Below are 19,640 nucleotides of genomic sequence, written 5' to 3'. Positions count from 1 at the left end.
TGATTCATCACATAGTTATCTTGGATGTATTTTTTTCTTCATGCATTTTCAAAAAACCCCAGCATTGTTCACCATTTATATACAAAAGGCATCATTCTGAGGTGATAGTTATAATAACATGAAGAGTAGAGAAAACACAGGACAAATAAAGCTTTGGACTTTGGGAATAAAAAGAAAGTTGTTATTTAGTATAAACTATATAGATTAGTTAAATATAACAGTGCTGATGGTGGTATTTGCAGCTATAGAAAGCAAGGTTCAACAATTCTAGCTGGAGTCACATAGCAGATACTACTGGAGGTATAGCAGTTTTATACAGGCCACTTATGTACCTGATTAGTAGTAACAGTGTCCTTCCAGATTGGTAAGCCAGTAAATTTTAATCTTTTTTGCACAATATACTGTCACATAAATTTTAAACTTACGTGTAGATTAAACACAAACCTTGGCAATTATCTTTCGTCACTGCGATTACTTCTTTTATTGCTTTATTAACAGGTTATTTGTCCAAGGCAAAGGACATCTATAAAACCGTCTTAGAATCCTGTTTGAATAATGTCTGGAGGCAGTTGAAGATTGTACAGTACAGCAGCCAGAAAAAGCATGAAACAAATCCCAAAATAACAGAGCTTCAGCATCAAATCTTAAATTGGATGCAAATTTATGGGGAGGAACACAGTGTTAAGGTTAAAAATATAAACAATTTCTCTAAGCAAACAAAACTGCTCCAAACTATGTGAATAATTATAAAACCATCTTTCAACAAGTGTTGGTTTATGGAAGAAAGGCTTATAATTACCTTTCCAACTCACAGTATCTGTTAAATAAGGGTAGCAAAGTTTTAAGACTTCCACCAGCAAACAGGTTTTGTAAACCAGCAAATAGGTTTGATCAAACAGGTTTCTGTTTGATCAAATCTCCCCTTGGTTCGTGCCTGAAATAACATGCATATGAGTTTTAACACTGCCAGGCCTTCATCTTGTGCAAGTGGCTTTGTCTCCCTGGTAAGTATATTGTATCACATCACTTTCTGAGAAGTGTATAATAACCTTTTAGTTGAAGGCCTCAATCTTCTGGTGCAAAGAGAATCACAGCACAAGTCAGTATTTTGTACTTGTACAGTGTGGCTCAAAGCTCACACATCATGGACTGTGTGGGTATTGTTATCTATAGACGACCTCTGCTTAACCCATGTATCAGGCCAATCTCCTGCCATTATAATTATGTAGGAAGCAAATACCCATGAGTGATAGTTATGGCATGGAGGATAGAGTTGTAGGGGAGATTCAAGTATCCAAAGATAATTTTTTTTCGGGTTATGTGAATATTTTGGGTGATACCATGCAGTGAAAAACATTATTTTCCTTTGCAGACTATTTATTATTTATTTACAGAATAAATTAATAGTACAATGAAACAGAAGGGATAAAATATGTAATATTTTGTGTCCTGACTGGAATAGAATTTATGCTACTGAACACACAGCCAAAAAAGATGAATCTTCAAGCTTACTTTCATCTGTTTTAATTTCTTTCCATATTTCACTTCCTGGAGCTTTCTTATAGAATCATAGAATGGTTTGGGTTGGAAGGGACCTTAAAGATAATCTGCTTCCAACCCCCCTGCCATGGGCAGGGACACTTCCACTCCACCAGGTTGCTCAAAGCTCCATCCAGCCTGGCCTTGAACACTGCCAGGGGTAAGGAATCCACAGCTTCTCCAGGCAACCTGTTCCAGTGCCTCACCACTCTCCTTTTGTTTCTGTTAAGAGTTGCACAAAGAGCTCTGAACATCTTTTGATTAAATTTTCCTGAGAAGAAAAATATAATATCTTATTGTACACCCTTTTAGAATTTAAAATGGAAATGAAGCAACCAAAACAAAGTGGTGTTGATGGTCTTGGTGTTTGTCCTTCATAGACGCTCTAAACTGATTTCAGCATGATCTTCTTAAATAGTTACATATTTTGCTTTGTGATACTAGGAATATGCTGCACTAGGAGACATATGACAACTTTGTCATCTTACTGTCAGCTCAGTGACAATTCTGCTTTTCTTCTGAACTCAGCTAGATATGATTTGTAAAATTTTTAACTATAACTCTCCTGAGTTTTGACTTGTTTGCTTGACTTAAACTTAAGGTCGTGCACACATACACATACAATGTACAAATATATATATGATTTTATTCACAATTATGAAATTGTTTACTTTTCCCTAGCATTCAGAGACAGGTTTTAATGAGCCAGGATAGGCAGAAGTACTGTGGTTTTAATAAGAAGTAAAATTTGTACTGAATAAGCCATTTCCTGTTCTATCACATCACATCAGCATCAGTTAATATGATGTCAGATATAATAATCTGATTATAATTTTATTAGCCAAAATTTTTATTGATGCAGGATTATAATCTGATGTTTTCTTTGTAAGCAAGAAGTTGCTAACAGAATAGAATAACCTGAACTTTACTCATTGTTTCATTATCTTTTGTACTCATGATTAGACAGAAAATGTCACCTAGCTCACAACAACATGTAATAAATACACTGTTGTATTATGTGTGAAAAAGCAGTTCTGCATTTTAAAATGCAGTTGTCCAAAACTGCTTTGAAAGGAGCCAGTGGGTTTTCAGATGGTTGTTCTGTGCACCAACATATGGAAACAGAAATTTGTCTTGAGCTGGTCAGGCTGACTGATATCCAGAAGTTCTTTTCTGACAAGCTTTAACACACTATTCATTTTTACTTATACAATTATCTTGCATCTGTAAGATTTAAGAGTTAGACAGTGCCATGTGCTTCCTTAAAATCTTATCTTGTGTGCACCATGTAAAGTGTCTATACATAAAGGTTCAGAGATCATCCTGTCTGAAAGTATGGTGTAAATCCTCTATGTGTGTGCCTATTCTTCTTTACATACTTTGATTATGTAGCACAAGTTCAGTCTTGAAATGTTGGACAAGGTAAACACCTTCTCTGATAGTGTGGTTTTTTTTAAACTGTGTCAATTTGGTAGATTCTAATCCTTCTCAATGTTTTCATCTTAAGCAGTATTTAATGAGTCTCATAGATAAGCGATCTCTGGCAGGAACACTTCAGTGTACTCCATCTATGGTCTGGAAAATCTTTCTAATGAGTTCAGCAGTACATCTTGGACCTCCCTCCAGTACATCACCATCTTGCAGGCGGAATTTAGATATCTTCAGTTTAAGTTTTGCCTCCATAGGGATAATGCCTCTAATGTGACCATAATAATCTGTCTAGTGCAACAGTAATAATGTGGTATAATGTCTTTAGATAATATCTCTAATTAGCGTTTTTACTTTGACTCAAATATTCCAGTTTAAGATTTCTTCTAGAACAGCTTTGTTCCTAAAACTGAATTCCAATACTGATGTTTCCTATAATATTGTTTCTTCAACTCATGCAATAATGCACACATACACCTGAGTTTAATCATTGCTGGTAGGAGAAAAACCAGAGCAAAACTTCTACCCTGGATGTGGGGAGAGCAGACCTGGGGCTGCTGAAGGAGCTAGTTAGGCAGATCCCTTGGGAATCTGCTTTTGAAAGTATTGGGGTGCAGGAACACTGGTTGTTTTTTAAGGGCCATATTTTACAAGCGCTGCAGCAGGCAATTCCAAAGTGTCAGAAGTGAAACAACTGGAGCACAAGGCTGGCTTGGCTGAGTAGGGATCTTGTTCTAAGAGTTAGGTGGAAAAGGAAAGTGTATGGACATTGGAAACAAGGACAGGTGATGGGAGGACTACAGAGACACTGCCACTGTAGGGAGACAATTCATATGGCCGAAGCTCAATTAGAGCTCAAGCTGGCCAGCACTGTGAAGGACAACAAAAGGGGCTTTTTTAAATATGCTAACAGCAGAAGGAGAATCAGAGATAACATTGGTCTGTTGCACAGACCAATCCCTCACAAACAGGGATGTAGACAAAGCAGAGACTTTTAATGTTGTCTTTTACCTCTATCTTTCACACCGATGATGGGCCCTGGGACCCCCAGAGCCCTGGCCTGGAAGGCTGTGACTGGAGCAATGATAAACTCTCAGCCAGCCCTGAACTTGTTCAAGACTTGCTGCTCCAGCTGGATGGGCATAAATCTATGGAGCCCCATGGGATTCATCCCAGGGTAGTGAAAGAGCTAGTCAATATCATCACGGGACCTTTCTTCATGATTTTTTGACAACCTTGGGAGTCTGGAGACATCCCAGTGAACTGGAAGCTGGCGAATGTTGTCCCATTTTTCAAGAAGGGCTAGAAGGAAGACCCTGGCAATTGCAGGCCTGTCAGTCTCACTTCAGTGCATGATAAAATTATGGAGAAGGTTATTTTGGGAGTTATTGAAAAACACTTGAGACACAACACAGTCATTGGTAATAGTCAGCATGGGTTCACAAGAGGAACATCCTGCTTAACCAACTTACTCTCCTTTTATGACAAGGTCACCCATCTAGTTGACCAAGGGAAGCCAGTAGATGTAGTGGTTTTGAATTTTAATAAAGCTTTTGATACTGTCTCTCACAGTATCCTTCTGGGTAAAACAGCCAGCACACAGGCAAGTTCATCATATGCTGGGTAAGCAACTGGCTCATGGGTCAGCTCAAAGGTTTATAGTAAATGTGGTTACATCAGGCTGGCAGCCAATCACCAGTGGGGTTGCCCAGGACTCAGTTATAGGGCCAGTGCTCTTTAATGTTTTTATAAATGATTGGAACACAGGAATTAAGTGTACATTGTGTTTGCCAACAATACTAAACTGCAAGGAGCTGTGGACTCCCTTGAGGGTAGAGAGGCCTCACAGAGAGGTGTGGATAAGGTAGAGAGCTGGGCAGTCACCAACCATATGAAAGTTAACAAGACCAAGTGCCAGATTTTCCACCTAGGACCAGGTAATCATGGTTATACATACCAATGTGGGGAGGAGAGGATGGAGAAGAGCCTGGCGGAAAGATATCTGGGGATCTGGGTTGATGGCAAGTTGAATATGAGTCAACAGTGTGCCTTGGCAGCCAAAAGGGCCAACCATGTCCTGGGATGTGTCAAGCACAGCACAGCTAGCTCGCCGAGGGAGGTGATTGTCCCACCCTACAGTGCACGGGTGCAGCCTCACTTCAAGCAGTGTCTGCAGTTCTGGGCACCCAATATAAGAAGGCCATCAGACTATTAGAGTGTGTGCAGAGGAAGATGGCCAAGGTGGTGAAAGGCCTCGAGGCCAAGACTTAGGAGGAGCAACTGAGCTCACTTGATCTGTTCAGCTTGGAAAAGAGAAGGCTGACAGGTGACCTCATTCCAGCCTACAGGTTCTGCAAGGGTAGCAGCAGAGGGGAGGTGCTGATCTCCCTCTGGTGACCAGTGATAGGACACGAGGAAAGGAGATGAAGCTGCACCAGAGGAAGTTCAGATTGGACATCAGGAAAAGGTTCTCCACTGAGGTGGTGGCTGGTCACTGGAACAGGGTCCCCAGGGAAATGGTCATGGCACCAAGCCTGTCAGAGTTCGCAGAGCATCTGGATGATGCTTTTGGATGGTTTGGTTTTAGGTAGTCCTGTGAAGAGCAGGGAGTTGAACTCAATGATCCTTACAGGTCCCTTCCAACCTGAGATATTCTATGATTCCGTGATTCTATGATTGCTCTTCTGGAAGACCCCAAGGTTTCCATTCTTGCCACCTGCTTAGTCAATCTTGTGCTTTCTGTGCCAAAGGAGAAAGAAAGATGTATGCAGGTTGAAAGAACAAATTCTTTACAATACTAGAGTTTCTTTTACTTGCCTTCTTCCAGATACTAATCATAACAAGGATGGACTCTGAGATGGAAAAAGCTGCTCTCATTCAGACTTTATTTAGAGTAGAAGGTAAATAAATAATTTTTATGTGCATCTTCGAAAGAAAAAGTGGCTGTTATTCTGTGCTTTGTTGCATTGCTGTTGTATGCTTTCTGCAGGTTTTTCTCCCTTTTCTCCTCATCAGGAACCTTTCTACATACTTTTCTCACTGATTTGTTTCCTAGATCTTCCATCAGCCTTCTTTCTTTCTTGTAATTTTATTTTCCTCTGATTAAGATTTCTGGTGTGGTGTCTGTTGCAAGAGAATGATAGTTCATCTGTCAGGTGAAAGATTTATTTAACAGAGCACAAAGGAGATGTGGGTAGCCCATTGCCTATTGTCTTGGTCAGACTGTCTCATTGTTTTTAGCTGATGGGTGGTCGAAAGTTTTCTTCCTTGAAAACTTACTAAGAACAGTTAGCATTTAGAAGTCTTAACTAAGTTCCCTGGCATAAGACCTTAAATGAGTAGTTTGGTACAGATCATGATTTCCCTTAGCTATCTGTTGATGACTTTGTTTGCTAATTTACTAAATATGTAAGCATAAGCTGTAGCAATCTATTAAACTCAAGGAAAAAAAAAAAGTTTCCAGTATCGCAGCCCCCACTTATATAAGCAACACTTTCATCAGTTCATGATTTTACCTGTGAGTAATTTTTGTAGTACAAAAAATTGTACTTTTTGTACAAAAGCTTGGTCAACATTACAGATTCAGCTGTAAAACAAACATGTTTCAGGAAGACTGTTATTTGAGCCTGTACTTATGTTTAGAGGAAGACACAGATTCCTTTCATAGTGCTTTTTAAAACCCATTTTTGTAACTCCTTCTTGCTTGAACCTTATCAACAGTGTCATGTACTGTATCGTTCTTTTGCCTTTAGAAGTAAAGTTAAATTTCCTGTGCTCTTAAAAGAAGAAAGCCTGTCTTTTAGAATGTTTTGAAAGGGAAGAGGCATGTTCACAATGCTTTTAATAACAATAATATTTAATGAAAAGTATTTTATTTGTTTTAAGATCTTAAGACTTGGTTGTAAACACAGGTCAATCCAACTAACTAAACTTTTGAAAAGAGTCATTTGTGTTACGCAAATATCGCTTTTTAACCATATCTTCCATTCATACTTGTGAAACTTGAGCTGTACAGAAAGTGTAAAGGAATTTAAATTGTAAAGGGGAAAAGATGCTTCCTCTTGCACTAGCCTTTTAATTTTCATGTTAAGGTAATCAGGTTGTGAGTTTGTAAGACATGAAACTTGTTCACTTCTTCCTTGGGTTCAAAACAGAAGTTTCTAAATCAGTATACCCACCAGTGCAATACAAACTGAAATTATGTAGAATTTCATCAAGACAGACAACAAAATACATGAAATTTTAATATTCTGTGTTATTCCACATTTGCTGTTTACTGCTGTGCGTAGATTCATACCTGCAGAGACTCATTTGTTTGATTAATATTTCAACTCTTTTTATGCAGGTTTAAAAGCTAGGGATTTGAATTCTGAGAAAAAAAGAACTGTTTTAAGTTGCAAAGATATCATAAGCAAGTAAGTTAAATTGTTGATTTTTGAGAACAAAGTCTTTACTCAGGACTAACACAGGAAATTTTCATTACTTTTGTTCATTTCCATGGGATTTTAGTCTGGTGGAAAAATTTGAGAGTATGGCTGTACATCTTCACTCTGGGAGGGGAGAATTTTGTTCACACTCCGCTAAAATGCTTAGTTGTGAAGCTCAGAGGAACTTTTAGAAAACATGCAATTGCATGTTTTTAACTTTTTGTTTTGTTTTGCATGTTTTAGGAAAAGGTGGGGAGGAAAGAGCATAAAAGAGATAATGGCAAATTATGACATTGCAGGAAAACACGAATACTTCAAGTAGATAACTGGAGGAGGGGAAGTACAGCTTTTAATTTAAAAACTAATTTTTAGAGATATTATAGTTTTAAATTTGGGAAGGGTAAATACTTTTCTATAAACAGACTTTAAACAGTGATAATTCTTCAGAGTGAAAACGTGTTTATTTTCTTCTCAGAGTAGTTCTACCTGAACTTAATTTTATTAATACTTTGTTGTTTTTTTAAGCCTTAGTAGATATTCCTGTGTGGTTGTACATAATCAGCAAATTGGAGCTGACTTCCCTTGGACACACTTCTCATTAGTAATGGAATATGATTATTCTGAAAACTCTTGCTGGAAGGATCTGTGCAAAAATCTCAATGTTACTTACATGACTTTTAAAACCACCCTCCCTGAAACAATACAAATGGGTAAGTGCCCTCCAGAACTGTAACAAACAATATGAAAGGAAAGCATTCTGTGGTTCCTAAAATGCTACGTTCATGTGTCTGTGGAAGAGAATGAGTAACAAATTATGAAGGCTAAAGCTAAGCAAACAGAGCTGGTTTATCTATACAGAAAGACAGGAAGGCGTTTTTCTTAGGGTGTGAGGTTAGTTTTGGCCAGGATGTAGTACTAAATGTTGGTTGATAGAAGACTTGTGCCAAGATCACAGGTTGTTTACAGTTACTACGAGCCGTATCCACCCTTCGCCATCCTAAGTGTATGTTGCTGTAGATCTAAAGGAATATAAATTAAAGCTTAATTTCAAAGAGATACAGAAGAGTTTGGGGTGGGGGGAGCAGGAAGGCATGGAATGGAAACATTTAGGGATTAATAAAAGCTGCATTTTTAAAACACATCTAGCTAAATACTTAAATGTTTAGATTTTTGCTTATGAAACTATTATCTTACATACACAAAATGTTTCAGGGCATCACTGTGGTTCCTTTCTTCTGGAAGTACAGATTCCATACGTATTTCTGACAACTGAAGGTCTTCTTAATATGCCAGATATTCTTCAGGTTTTGGAATCCAAGTGAGTGAAAATAATATATTTAATCTTATTGACTATTTATTTTCAGTTTTCCAGGACATGTATCTTGTCCTAATATACCATGTAGTAGCCATCTACTTGACTATAAGGTACATTACTGCAATTACACTATTAGCATTTTAAGAGACATGAAGATAATTTTTCTGCTGAAGCTGATAGCTTAATTCTATAGATTCACACAGTTGTCAACCAGAATGGAATTGGCCAGTTTCTTTATTTTAATAATGAGTTGGCACTTTTAATCAAAACAACTTTTTAAATTGTTTACTTTTACCTGAAAATCGTGATGTTACCCCAGAACATTTTTTGCTTTAGTGCTTCTTGGCGCTTGGAAGACTTTGTATTCAATTCTTCATAAAAATTGCTTTTGGAGTTTTTGTTTTTAACTACTGGAGCTATGCAAAAAAACCCAAACCAAACAACAATAAAACAGACACATTTTCTGATGCATCACAGCTTTTGGGAAAGGCTAAGTTAAAAACAAAAACGACTTTCTTTCTAAAATTCAGATCTAATATACACTGGATTTGAATACTCTTTAACTTGTGCAAAAATTTTCATGTTTGTAAATAATTGCATATGTGCATTATTTTCTTTGACATAATTTTCTTGCATTTTGCTTTCACTGTAATAAATACCTGATGAAAGTGGCTGTTATCATGGGGAGAAAAAAAATATAAATAGGGGACAGAGCAGCAGCATCTTTTAAACCTAGTGCCAGAACACAGATGGTTGATTTCACCATGTTGCTGAAGAGACATGCCAGTTTTGATCCTTGCTGTATCCTCAAGTGAGCTCTGAAGCCAATTTTGAACTGTGTCTAATGACAGTTCAATATGGAAAAAAACCCCCCATATATATTTGACATTTAAAATTTGAACATTTATTTGACATGCACTTTTAAATTCTGACCTGTCCGTATTCTCTCTTGAGCCTGACCATAAGCTAAATAGCCAAGAATGCTTTTTGCTACTTTCTCACTAGCTCCTTTTAGCACTGGTGAAGTAATTGAATAGATGAGCAACGCACTATATAGTTTCAGAAAAGCTTACCGTTCACTCTTTTGTTAACGTCTGAATACCCTGTCCATGCAAGTTTCTAGAGGACTTACTGCTGACAGATTCAGATTTAGGTCTCTTGTGTTCCTAGGGATGAGGCCAAGTAGTGTGATCATTGTCTCTTCTCAGCTTCCCTCCTTAGTCAGCCAAGACTCCCTGAAAGCCCTAAGCATGTGATGTTCATTCAGTGAGTCTTTGCTAACGCCGCTGTTAACAGGAGGCTGTTCTGTTGGCATTTCTCATCCACTCAGAAAAATTTAGGATCATACCAATGTCCATCAGGGAGTTTTCATTCCATTTTCTTTCCCTGTGCTGCACAGTCATGAAAGGAAGAAATGCAGTATACATTTGATTATTCAAAAGGAGTATCTGTTGTTTGATCTACCTTAGTTTCTGTATTACATCTTTTTTTTTTTGGTGAACTCAGAGGCTGTATATCAAGGTCATATTTGGTGCAATTAGCAACATAATTAAATTATCCACTAATATTTCATTAAGTCACTGCTACACTGATGTGCATTCTTCAAATGTGTCTTAAAGTGAACTTGAGAATTTGAGAAAGAACAAATACAAACAGGCTGTGTATTAAATTGTGTTGAGATGTGTGTTATTCATTTCCTTTAAGAAAATATTATTTTGCTTAACTGAGATTTAACAAAATGATTTGACTTCTTCAGGTACAGCATTACCTTTGTTGAAAGAAGCAGTAGTTACTCCTTAAGTCTCTTTGGAAGTACAGCTCCATATGTTGTGTTGACAATAGATGAATGTACTGCTGTCTTTTTGCAGGTACAAAATGAAACTACTACACCCAAATTCTGTTATGCATTGGGTCACTTCTAGGCCATATTTACAGCCTTCTAACATACCTTTTCTTCCTTATAACCATGTTTAATTCATGCATTGTTTCACATCACAAAATATTTCCAAATTCATTAACACCAAAATTCTGTTTGTGCCAGTTTGACTGACTTAAAACCTACATTTCTTCACAGAAGTGTAACATTTGACCTGTAATTGGATTGTATCAAATATAGTTAAAGGATGCATACTTGAAAATAGGGTTGTATGAAGGAATATTATAATAAGCAATTAAATGTATCTGTGACTATATTCTCTTACCATGTGCGTGTTAACTGCTCCCATTTCAAAGAGTTATATGAATTAGTCTAGAGAATAATTTGTCCTACTTTTAATTAAAAGTAATTGTTTAGACAATACCATAATACTCAAATTCTGGTATGCAGCAAGACAGATGACAGGTAGAACTGCTACTGAAAGATAGATAATTAATCAAATAATATTGCAAGCACAACACCGAGAAACGTTCCTACATGTTGCTGCAAATGCTGTTGCAATTAGGGATGTATTTTATATATTCATTGTAGGTATAATATGATTTCTATAGGTTAACTAAAATTTCAGAGTTTAACAATAATATTTTCCATTATTAAATTCTCAAAAATCTTTAAGAACATCCTAAAAAGTTAGTAGTTGTGTTTCCTTTTTACAGGAGGGGAAAAGAGTCCCAAAGCTGTGAATCAGCTTTTTAAAGGTCAAATAAAATAAAAGTTGGGAATACCACCTAGTTTTCCTGACTCTCAGATGTGTCTTTAATACCTGTATTATTTAGCTGTATTTATGTTTGTTCTAACTTCTACATAATACAGCATTGCAAATTAAAAGCTTGTGACAGACCAGAGCTTTTTTTTTAATTTATTTTTTACTTTTAATATTAATTTTATGGTAGAGTATAGAAGACCTAAATTATGAAAAATCCTGTGACAATGTGATACTGAAGCTGCTGGCATTATCACTTCAATATACATGCTGTTGGATCATTTTCTATTCCAGAGGACTGAGTTTAGAGTAAGTTATGAAATTCTTTTATCTTGGTATTTTGAAACAAACTTATCACTAAAGGAAGCTACTTATTAGAACAAGCTAATGCTCTTTGTTCTTTTTACTTTATTTACTTTACTTTACAGAATTACTCTGTAGGAACACATTTATCTTAGAACAATGTAAATATTGTAAGCTCATATTTCTCTTGTACTTTGAACTTTTCAGTTAGTTACAGTATTATCATGCACCTACTAAAAAACTCCATGGAATGACAGAAGTAACAGTGATCACCGGAGACCCCCAAAAAAGTTAGAAAAGATGGTTTTTTATGTCTTAGGAGCTTTTTAGTCTTACACAAGAGATAAAGAAATGGTTGTTATAAAATAGCAAGATTTGAGGCAGGTAATACTAATGTGAGATGTATTTCAAATCAGCAGGTCCAGAAGTTTCACAAGACTAAGGTTATTTAGCCACTGGAATTATTCTTTGTAACTGTTTGAAGTAAATTAACCCCTACAACTACATGGTTATGAACTACTGTGTTAGCATCACTGTATATCATTTGCAACAGGGAGACATTCTTCAAGTGTTCTTCCAATCCATCAGCATCTCTCCTTTCTATGGAAGCACAGCTTTTGTTGATATAGTTCATAAGCATTTCTTTACTACCTACTGTGAGATTTTTTTTCTACGATCAAGTGGTAAGTTTTCCATGCATCACCTTTCCTCGCCATATGATTTTTCTCTAGTGACTGACCCTGATCCAGTCCTTTTGCTTCAGGCCAGGCTTGCTTTGCTGTGGGCTGACTGCATTTTCTTCTTCACAGTGCATCCTGCAGCACGCAGTCATTTAATGTGTCCTAGTTCTAACTTCACAGATATTAATGCTGAAACTGTACTGGTATTCTGAATTCCAGGAAATGAAACAGACATCTATTAACATATCGAACAAATGTTTTTGAATTATTATATATGCATATTAAATATTAACAGTCCAATGAAACTGTTTTATAGGTACAGTCTCAGGGGAGACACTCTGCTTAACCTTGTCTTAATTTATGCCACTCTAATTGAACTTACACAAAAGTCAGAAGATTTTGAAGTGAAGGTAATTTTTTGATAACAACCTTTCTGGTTTAGTCTTCACTGTATGTTATTTCTGAAGTGCTTAGTAAGTATGCATTCTACAACAAAAAAATGAAATAGCTCAAAATCACTAAAATAAGAGGGAAACTTCACTGCTGCTGAGGTCAGTGAAAGGACTATTGACTCCAGCACAAGTTCAATCCGAATCGAATAGCAGCTGAAGTGTTTCTATGAAAGACTAGGAGTCAAGAAATGAGATTGTACCTTTAATTTTATAAATTATTAGAATGTGTATTAATCCTGCTTATGCCTTAATTTGAAATTTAAAATTAATATTATGTTACTAATGTAGTAGAACAAAAAATAGTGTAGTTTGCTGTCAGCTAGTTTGCTTTTCTTTTTTAATATGGCAAGATACCTTAACTTTTTTTATTATAAATCAGAAAATGCAGTATCTAGAATAATCAGCATTAAAAACTGGGCAGAAGTTTCACTTGTCTTACCAAGCTGATGTCTGTAACTTACTTCTTTTGGATGAATTGACATCTTTTTAGGCCATTTTTTACTTATTTGTGTATTAAAATTTGTTTCAGATTTATCTTGTTAAATGAAGGTTAAAGAGAGGACAGAACTTTTTTCATTGCATGTACTAAGCAGTGTAATTCATGTGGAAATCACACCTTCGAAGTGTTACACATCTTCTTAAACTACATTAGGCATCTCAGAATTACCTGGCTTTTTATGAACGCGTATTGTACCCATAAACTTGATACAGATAAAAGACTATAGGAGAAACTCATTTCACCTGTAGAGGATTTGCATAAATAAGGAGTGTAATTTGTGGCCAGGCTAGTGGTCAGAGGTTGGAGTTCCTCTGCATAATAATCATGGTTCAGGTTTAATTACTCCACATTACCAGCTGTTGTGTTTGGGGTCACCTTTAAGCTTTCTCATTTAATTTCTGTAGCAAATTAAGACATTCTTTAGTATAAGTTTTAACCAAAATATTATGTTTCACTTCTAGGTAGTTCTTACGCCAGGAATTAAAGAGACAGCACTGATAATTCGTCAGATTGCTGACAACATTTTGATAGCATCTAATATCAGTCCTCATGAGTGGTTGGACAAATCCTGGCTTTCTGTCTTGCCGTCTGAGGTTTGCTTATCTTTCCATTAAACTACATTTTTTCTCTAATTTCTCAGACTCCTAAAGTTCTAGAGGGGGGTTGTTACTCTCTGAAAATATGTTGTTAAAATAAGCATTAATTTTATATACATACATATATACACACACACACATCCATATTTATATATATACATATGAAAATATATACACACATATATAATGTTTCCATCATCCTTGCCAGCACAATTAGATGCAATTTGGACTTTATCTGTGCTTTCACAGTTAACCAATAGAGAGGTTTATCCTCCACAACCGCTGGCCAATGTGTATAGTTCTACAGTTCTATGCACTAAGTTAAAAAAAATACCCAAATTGTAAAATAAAAATATACAATGTCTTGCTTGGGCAGGAAGACAAATACATCAGTGCTGATCTATTCCTGAAGTAAATGGCATTGCTAACAGACTCGCTTTAATACAAGATAATAGAAAGTAGTTTAACCCCTCATACGGTAGTTGATACTGAATATTTACAATAAATGCTGGAACAGGTCCATCAATCACACAGTCAAATATATGATGTTCTTTAACTTGTGTAGTAAGGTTTTCAAATTAAACATATAGATCTGTTACTTGTATGTGGAAGCTTTGAACTCTTGTAAAGCCAAGATACTTTTTGCCTTCAGCAAAATTCAGAAGCATTTTAAAGCACGTACTGGGATGGCCTTTCAAGTGTGGGATACTGGATTGTAGCTTTTCCAATTTAGAGATTAAAGATACTGGTAAAAAACTTAGAGGAGTCATTGATTTTGTCTCTGTCAAAGGTATTACATCCTGGCATCAGTTGAGCGCCAGCCCTTATAAATGTCAGGAACTGGAAGCTGACATTCTTACAATGCTACAGCTCTCAAATTGCTGCTCTCTGTGTGACATTCTGCCTCCTCCTAGCAACTCCTACTTTTACCACCTGTCTTATTGCTGTTTACAAATGTAACTTCTCCAAAACAAAACCAGCTTTGTCAGTTTATCTTGACTTAGGTAATTCTCTTCAAAATGGCAAGTAAATTGTAAATCTGGTGATGTGTTCTCAAATCAAGGTTACATGATTCACAGGTTTCATCCTTTAGAATAGAAACATCTTTAGACTGTGCTTCCCTGTTACCGAACTATTATGCAGAACTTACTCTTTTGCAAAAATGATACACCATTACATCTGTAGTAAAAAGCAGAAAGTCTTCTTCAGCCTATATAAGTGCACTGTTTGAAAGGCATAATGTATGACCTATTCATAGGGAGTCATTCTGTAGAACCAGAAAAAAAGAAAAAGTTGTTTGTCAGATATCAATCTAACAAAATAACTTCTATTTCCAGACAGAAGAACGCCTACTTACTTTTCCTTGTATCAACCCTCTGGTTGCTCAGTTAATGTTAAAGAAGGGATCTTCACTGAGCAGGTTGTTTCTTGCAAGTTTTGATCAACTTCACGAATTTCTGCCAGAGGTTCCAAAAAAAGCTTTAAAGGTTGGCCAAAATTAACTTCTGTATTAGATCAATCTTTTTGCACTGTTGTAATAGGGGGGTAGGGGGTGGGGGGTGGGGGGTGCGTGTATCTGATGCTACATGCACATTTGCTGGTATCATTGAAAATTATTTGCTAAAGCGTAATCATTTAAGTTATATGCTAAAGCACATAATTCATATACAAAATGTTGATCCTGCTGATTCTCAGCAGATTTTGTCAAGTTACTGTTATGTTCATGTGAAGATGATCAGAACATTTCCTTGACTGGAAAAATACTCATTTGATCAGCTTCCTTTTCAAGCTTTATCCTCTCAAGTATTGTATCAGCATACAAGCAAGTAAGAAGGCTGCCTTCTTACACAGTAATAAGCCCACCACTTATAAAGAAGAACCCTAGAGGTTAGGGTGAAGAATTCCATTCGCTAAAGTATCCCCCCTACAGTTAGAATTATGTGCTCCTACTGTTTCAGTTGGGCCAAGTCTGGGAAAGTTGTAGACTGATTATAGCCAGCTAATTAGATAAAAAATGCACAGCTTTCGTGAGTCAAGAAAGCGGGAGGACAAACTTCAACATCAGAAACATTCAGTTAAGGTGAAGGAGCAAGCAAACACATATTTGGGCACTGAGTATCACGTTGTACATATTGCTGTAATAACTGCATGTGTATAAAGCCATGTTTAGTGACTGAAAAACAGAAAAAGATCTTGTTGGCTTAATTCCTCTATGATGTATGATATGTGCCAATCCATTGCAGACACTACTTCCTCCAGTCCTGGACTAATGAAAGAGAATAAAGTGTTAAGATATTGATTTTTCTGGGTTTCAAGAGAAAGGCTATTACTGTGTTTATAGATCTAGGACAGGTGTCAGGCACATTGTCTACTGTACTACTGTACATGTCTCTTTTTCTCTACTGGTAAGTCTTCTTTTTTCCTTTCCAGGAAACAAAAAAAATATACACCTTAGAGTCCCAACAGCTGGTTTAACTTTTCCTATTTGACAGTGTAGACGTACTATAAACACTTCTCAAGTATCTTTTTGTGTTTGTTTGTTTCAGCATTTTAGTGAGATGATGTCTTCATACAACCTAAATGCTGCTGCTCCACTGGAAACAGCAGGGAAATCTGCATCACACCCAGAAAACCAGAATGACTTCAACATACTCTATCTGGATTATAAACAAAATGATCAGTCTCTTTTGCTGCTTGATAAGGCACAAAACAGCACAGGTAATACCTTGAATTACTAGGAAAATGTGTCTCCTTTGAAAGCTAGCAAAAATCTGAGTGTATTAGAATCTTTATCTTCTAATTATGGAAAGTTCAGTTATTTTGAGGAGACCAACTGCAATCAGAATGCTCAATGGCATCTTGTTTTTCTGTAAAATGTAAAGAAATAAACTAATTTTTCATTCTCCAAACAGAATTGTTCAAATTTTTCTCTATCAGGAACATCTCATATGAGTTCTGAAGCCTTAACTCCTCCATTGAATCGTCATCAGGGGTTTTTTGACTCTCATCTTCCAAGCTATATGCAAAAAAAGTCATGTTCTTCAGAAGTAATTACAAGGAGGAAGCAGAATTCCTTTGCTGTGCCGCAGGACTGTGAAGATTTTGCTCATCTGGACATTATGAATTCTGTTCATGTTCAAAGGCAGCCTTTCAGGACACGCTATAGCTCTGATCATTCTTCCAAAATCTTTGAAAAAGAGGATTTCTCTGCAACATCTAGTGACTGTGCAGCTCAGGAGAGCTCTATGAGTTTTCTAGAAGAATTTAGAGACACAACATTTAAGAGCCCAGAAATTCTGATTGACCAGACCCAATGGAATGACTCTTCATCCACAGGCCCATGTGATTCATTTGCACCTGATGGTTTTCTTCCTGATTTCTTTGTTGACCTAGATGAGCTTCAAAGTCTGAATTTTCATCAAATCAGTAAAGAATCTAAAGGAAAGAAAAAACAAATTCTACCATTCTTATGGACAAAGGAAAAAAATAGAACAGGTATGTCCAAAGAAAGCAGAATTTGCTGAAATTCTATTTGTAACTTGACTGGAAACAGGAGTATCTGTAAGACTAGATTTTATATTTTCTTCGAATAGTTGTTAAATCCAATCCAACTTGATAGTTGCATGTTTCCTTTACTAAAAAACTTCCTTGCATATATATTTCTTCTGTGATAAAAATTTCCTAAACATTTATTTTCTATTTTGAACATAAAGAATATTTATTTTTAAAAATAGAATTGTGTTATTGCCATTATTTTTCCTTGGTAAAATATTGAAAAGTGTAGTTCTCCAATATTGTATGCATCAACCTCTTCTCTCTTTGACTGCCTGAAATGTGCATAATAAAAATGCCAGAATTATTTTAAAAGTTATGGGAAAGATTATTTTGTAAACATAGATTTGGACAAAAGGGGGAAGAAAAGACTAGAAAGCGTTTTCTCTAAAGGACAAAAAGTAGATTTAGAAAATTCATAGAGTGAAATTTAAATGCTACTAACAGTTTTGTATTGCTGTTGGTATTAATGGAGTAAGAATTTCACTCTGACAACTGTTCATACAGTTAACCTATTCTTGGAATATATGAATATACTTTTTTTTTTTTTTTAGCTAATGTCTCCAGGGCTAAACTTTCCACTTGAAATCATTCCAAAGCATATTTCTTCAAACAGATGGTATAGTCTGTACTTCAAAAATTTGTTTACCCTGACACTGTGTCCAGTCCTTATATAAAATCTTCAGGCTTTTCTTTTTTCTCTTTCTTACCCCTGGTTTTCTTTCTGAAATACAGTTAGTTTGAGACCTTTTTTTGATAAGTCATAACATGTACCCATGGAGTCTTAAAAGTAAGAAAGTATCTCTAGTCCCTGTCACACTAAGTATTGCTGTATCATATATTGTAGTGTTTTTTTAATTCTGCTGCTTCCTTATAGATAAGGTACCACATTCTTTAAAAATCCAAGGTTAAGCTTCCCAGATAAAGTGCCTAATTCCTAGTACAGATGATTTAATTTATGTTTTCTCTGTTGCTGCCTGTTAAATCTCTTGGTGGTACAGCAAGGTCAATGCAGCATTAAAATGCTTTCACTACTTAGATCAGACTCATTCAAGAAAACACAAGTAACTTTATTGATATCATGTTTCATGGGCTGCTTAAGACAATTATGGAAGTAAAGAGAGGAAAAATTATTTGGATATGGTGAACTGCTTTTACTTTTCAGCCTATGTAAATTAAAGTCTTCATACAAAAACTATAAACAGACCTGTTGCCTCTCCATTGAGATTAAAATTGAGACCTGGAATGTTGGTGGGTAGTTAATAGTATTTCAGTAACCTGTAACTGGCACTGATTGTATAAAGTTCTATATAAAATAGTTTCAGCAGAGATCAAGGCAGATTCTTCTAGTACCATATTCTACAGTATTCTGAAAAGACTGTAATCTCTGACTGATAAGCTTTCTGTAATATTCTTGCCCAGTAGAGCAAAGGTATACTTAAATCTGAATCAAATCAAAAAAGGAAAAGTGATTTTTGTTTTAGATTTTGGAAGAATAGACTTACTTTACTTTATTATTCACTAGCCAGGGGAAAAATAAATATACTAAATAGTTGTGCATGATAATGCAAAAACATACCTTAATACAGTGAAAGCCTTCTGAAGTCCCAAATTTAAGAAATATGAAATCTCAAGTTTAAGAAATGTGTACAGACTCAAGTTAAAAAGACACATGGGGATCCCCAGGGATTTCTTCAGACTTCAGATCAAACTTTAGTTAAACCACAAACAATTAATCTAAATATGCCAAGGCAGTATTTCCACTGGAAGATATTAAATCTTTAGGTCAGTGTTAAAGTTTTCTTACAATAGCTTTTGTAAAGACTAAACAGAATTTTCTTACAGTCACTTATTTTGAATAAGCAGCTGTTATTGTAAAAATAATTGAATCTTAAGAATGTAAGTAGCTTTTCTTAAACAACTTAGAAACAGGAATGTGTCTTTCATTAAAAAGAATTAACTTTCACAATTACTGAATAATATGTGTATAATATTAATGAAATATAAATAAGCATTAAAATATTTACTGAAATATTGTAGTTAAGTATAGTGCATATGGGTATATTTATTTTGTATTATTTTTACAGGACAGTATGCATAAAACTGATCAGTAGTAGCTAATATTAATCTGTACACTTTTAATCGTATGACAGTTTGTGCTTTTCATACAGAGCATACTGGTTAAAACTAAAATATGTTACTGCTTCTGA

At 35.7% G+C, this 19,640-nt stretch overlaps 1 protein-coding gene across 1 annotated transcript in view; it reads left to right on the top strand.

Annotated features, from left to right (window-relative positions):
• The window catches only part of SHOC1 (shortage in chiasmata 1), a 57,172-nt gene that overhangs the window by 35,358 nt on the left and 2,174 nt on the right, over window positions 1-19,640 (top strand). Inside the window, exons 16-27 of the mRNA XM_027808491.2 lie at window positions 499-686; window positions 5,795-5,867; window positions 7,313-7,382; window positions 7,920-8,104; window positions 8,607-8,712; window positions 10,466-10,577; window positions 11,539-11,657; window positions 12,648-12,741; window positions 13,744-13,875; window positions 15,216-15,365; window positions 16,425-16,572; window positions 16,813-17,373. Coding sequence (XP_027664292.2) covers window positions 499-686; window positions 5,795-5,867; window positions 7,313-7,382; window positions 7,920-8,104; window positions 8,607-8,712; window positions 10,466-10,577; window positions 11,539-11,657; window positions 12,648-12,741; window positions 13,744-13,875; window positions 15,216-15,365; window positions 16,425-16,572; window positions 16,813-17,373 — 1,938 coding nt within the window. The remainder of the gene's footprint in view (window positions 1-498; window positions 687-5,794; window positions 5,868-7,312; window positions 7,383-7,919; window positions 8,105-8,606; window positions 8,713-10,465; window positions 10,578-11,538; window positions 11,658-12,647; window positions 12,742-13,743; window positions 13,876-15,215; window positions 15,366-16,424; window positions 16,573-16,812; window positions 17,374-19,640) is intronic.

The sequence above is a fragment of the Falco cherrug genome, chromosome Z, assembly GCF_023634085.1.
Source record: "Falco cherrug isolate bFalChe1 chromosome Z, bFalChe1.pri, whole genome shotgun sequence".
Lineage (NCBI taxonomy): Eukaryota > Metazoa > Chordata > Aves > Falconiformes > Falconidae > Falco > Falco cherrug.
Note: the sequence above shows the minus strand (reverse complement) of the source record. Positions and strands in the feature narration are given on the sequence as shown.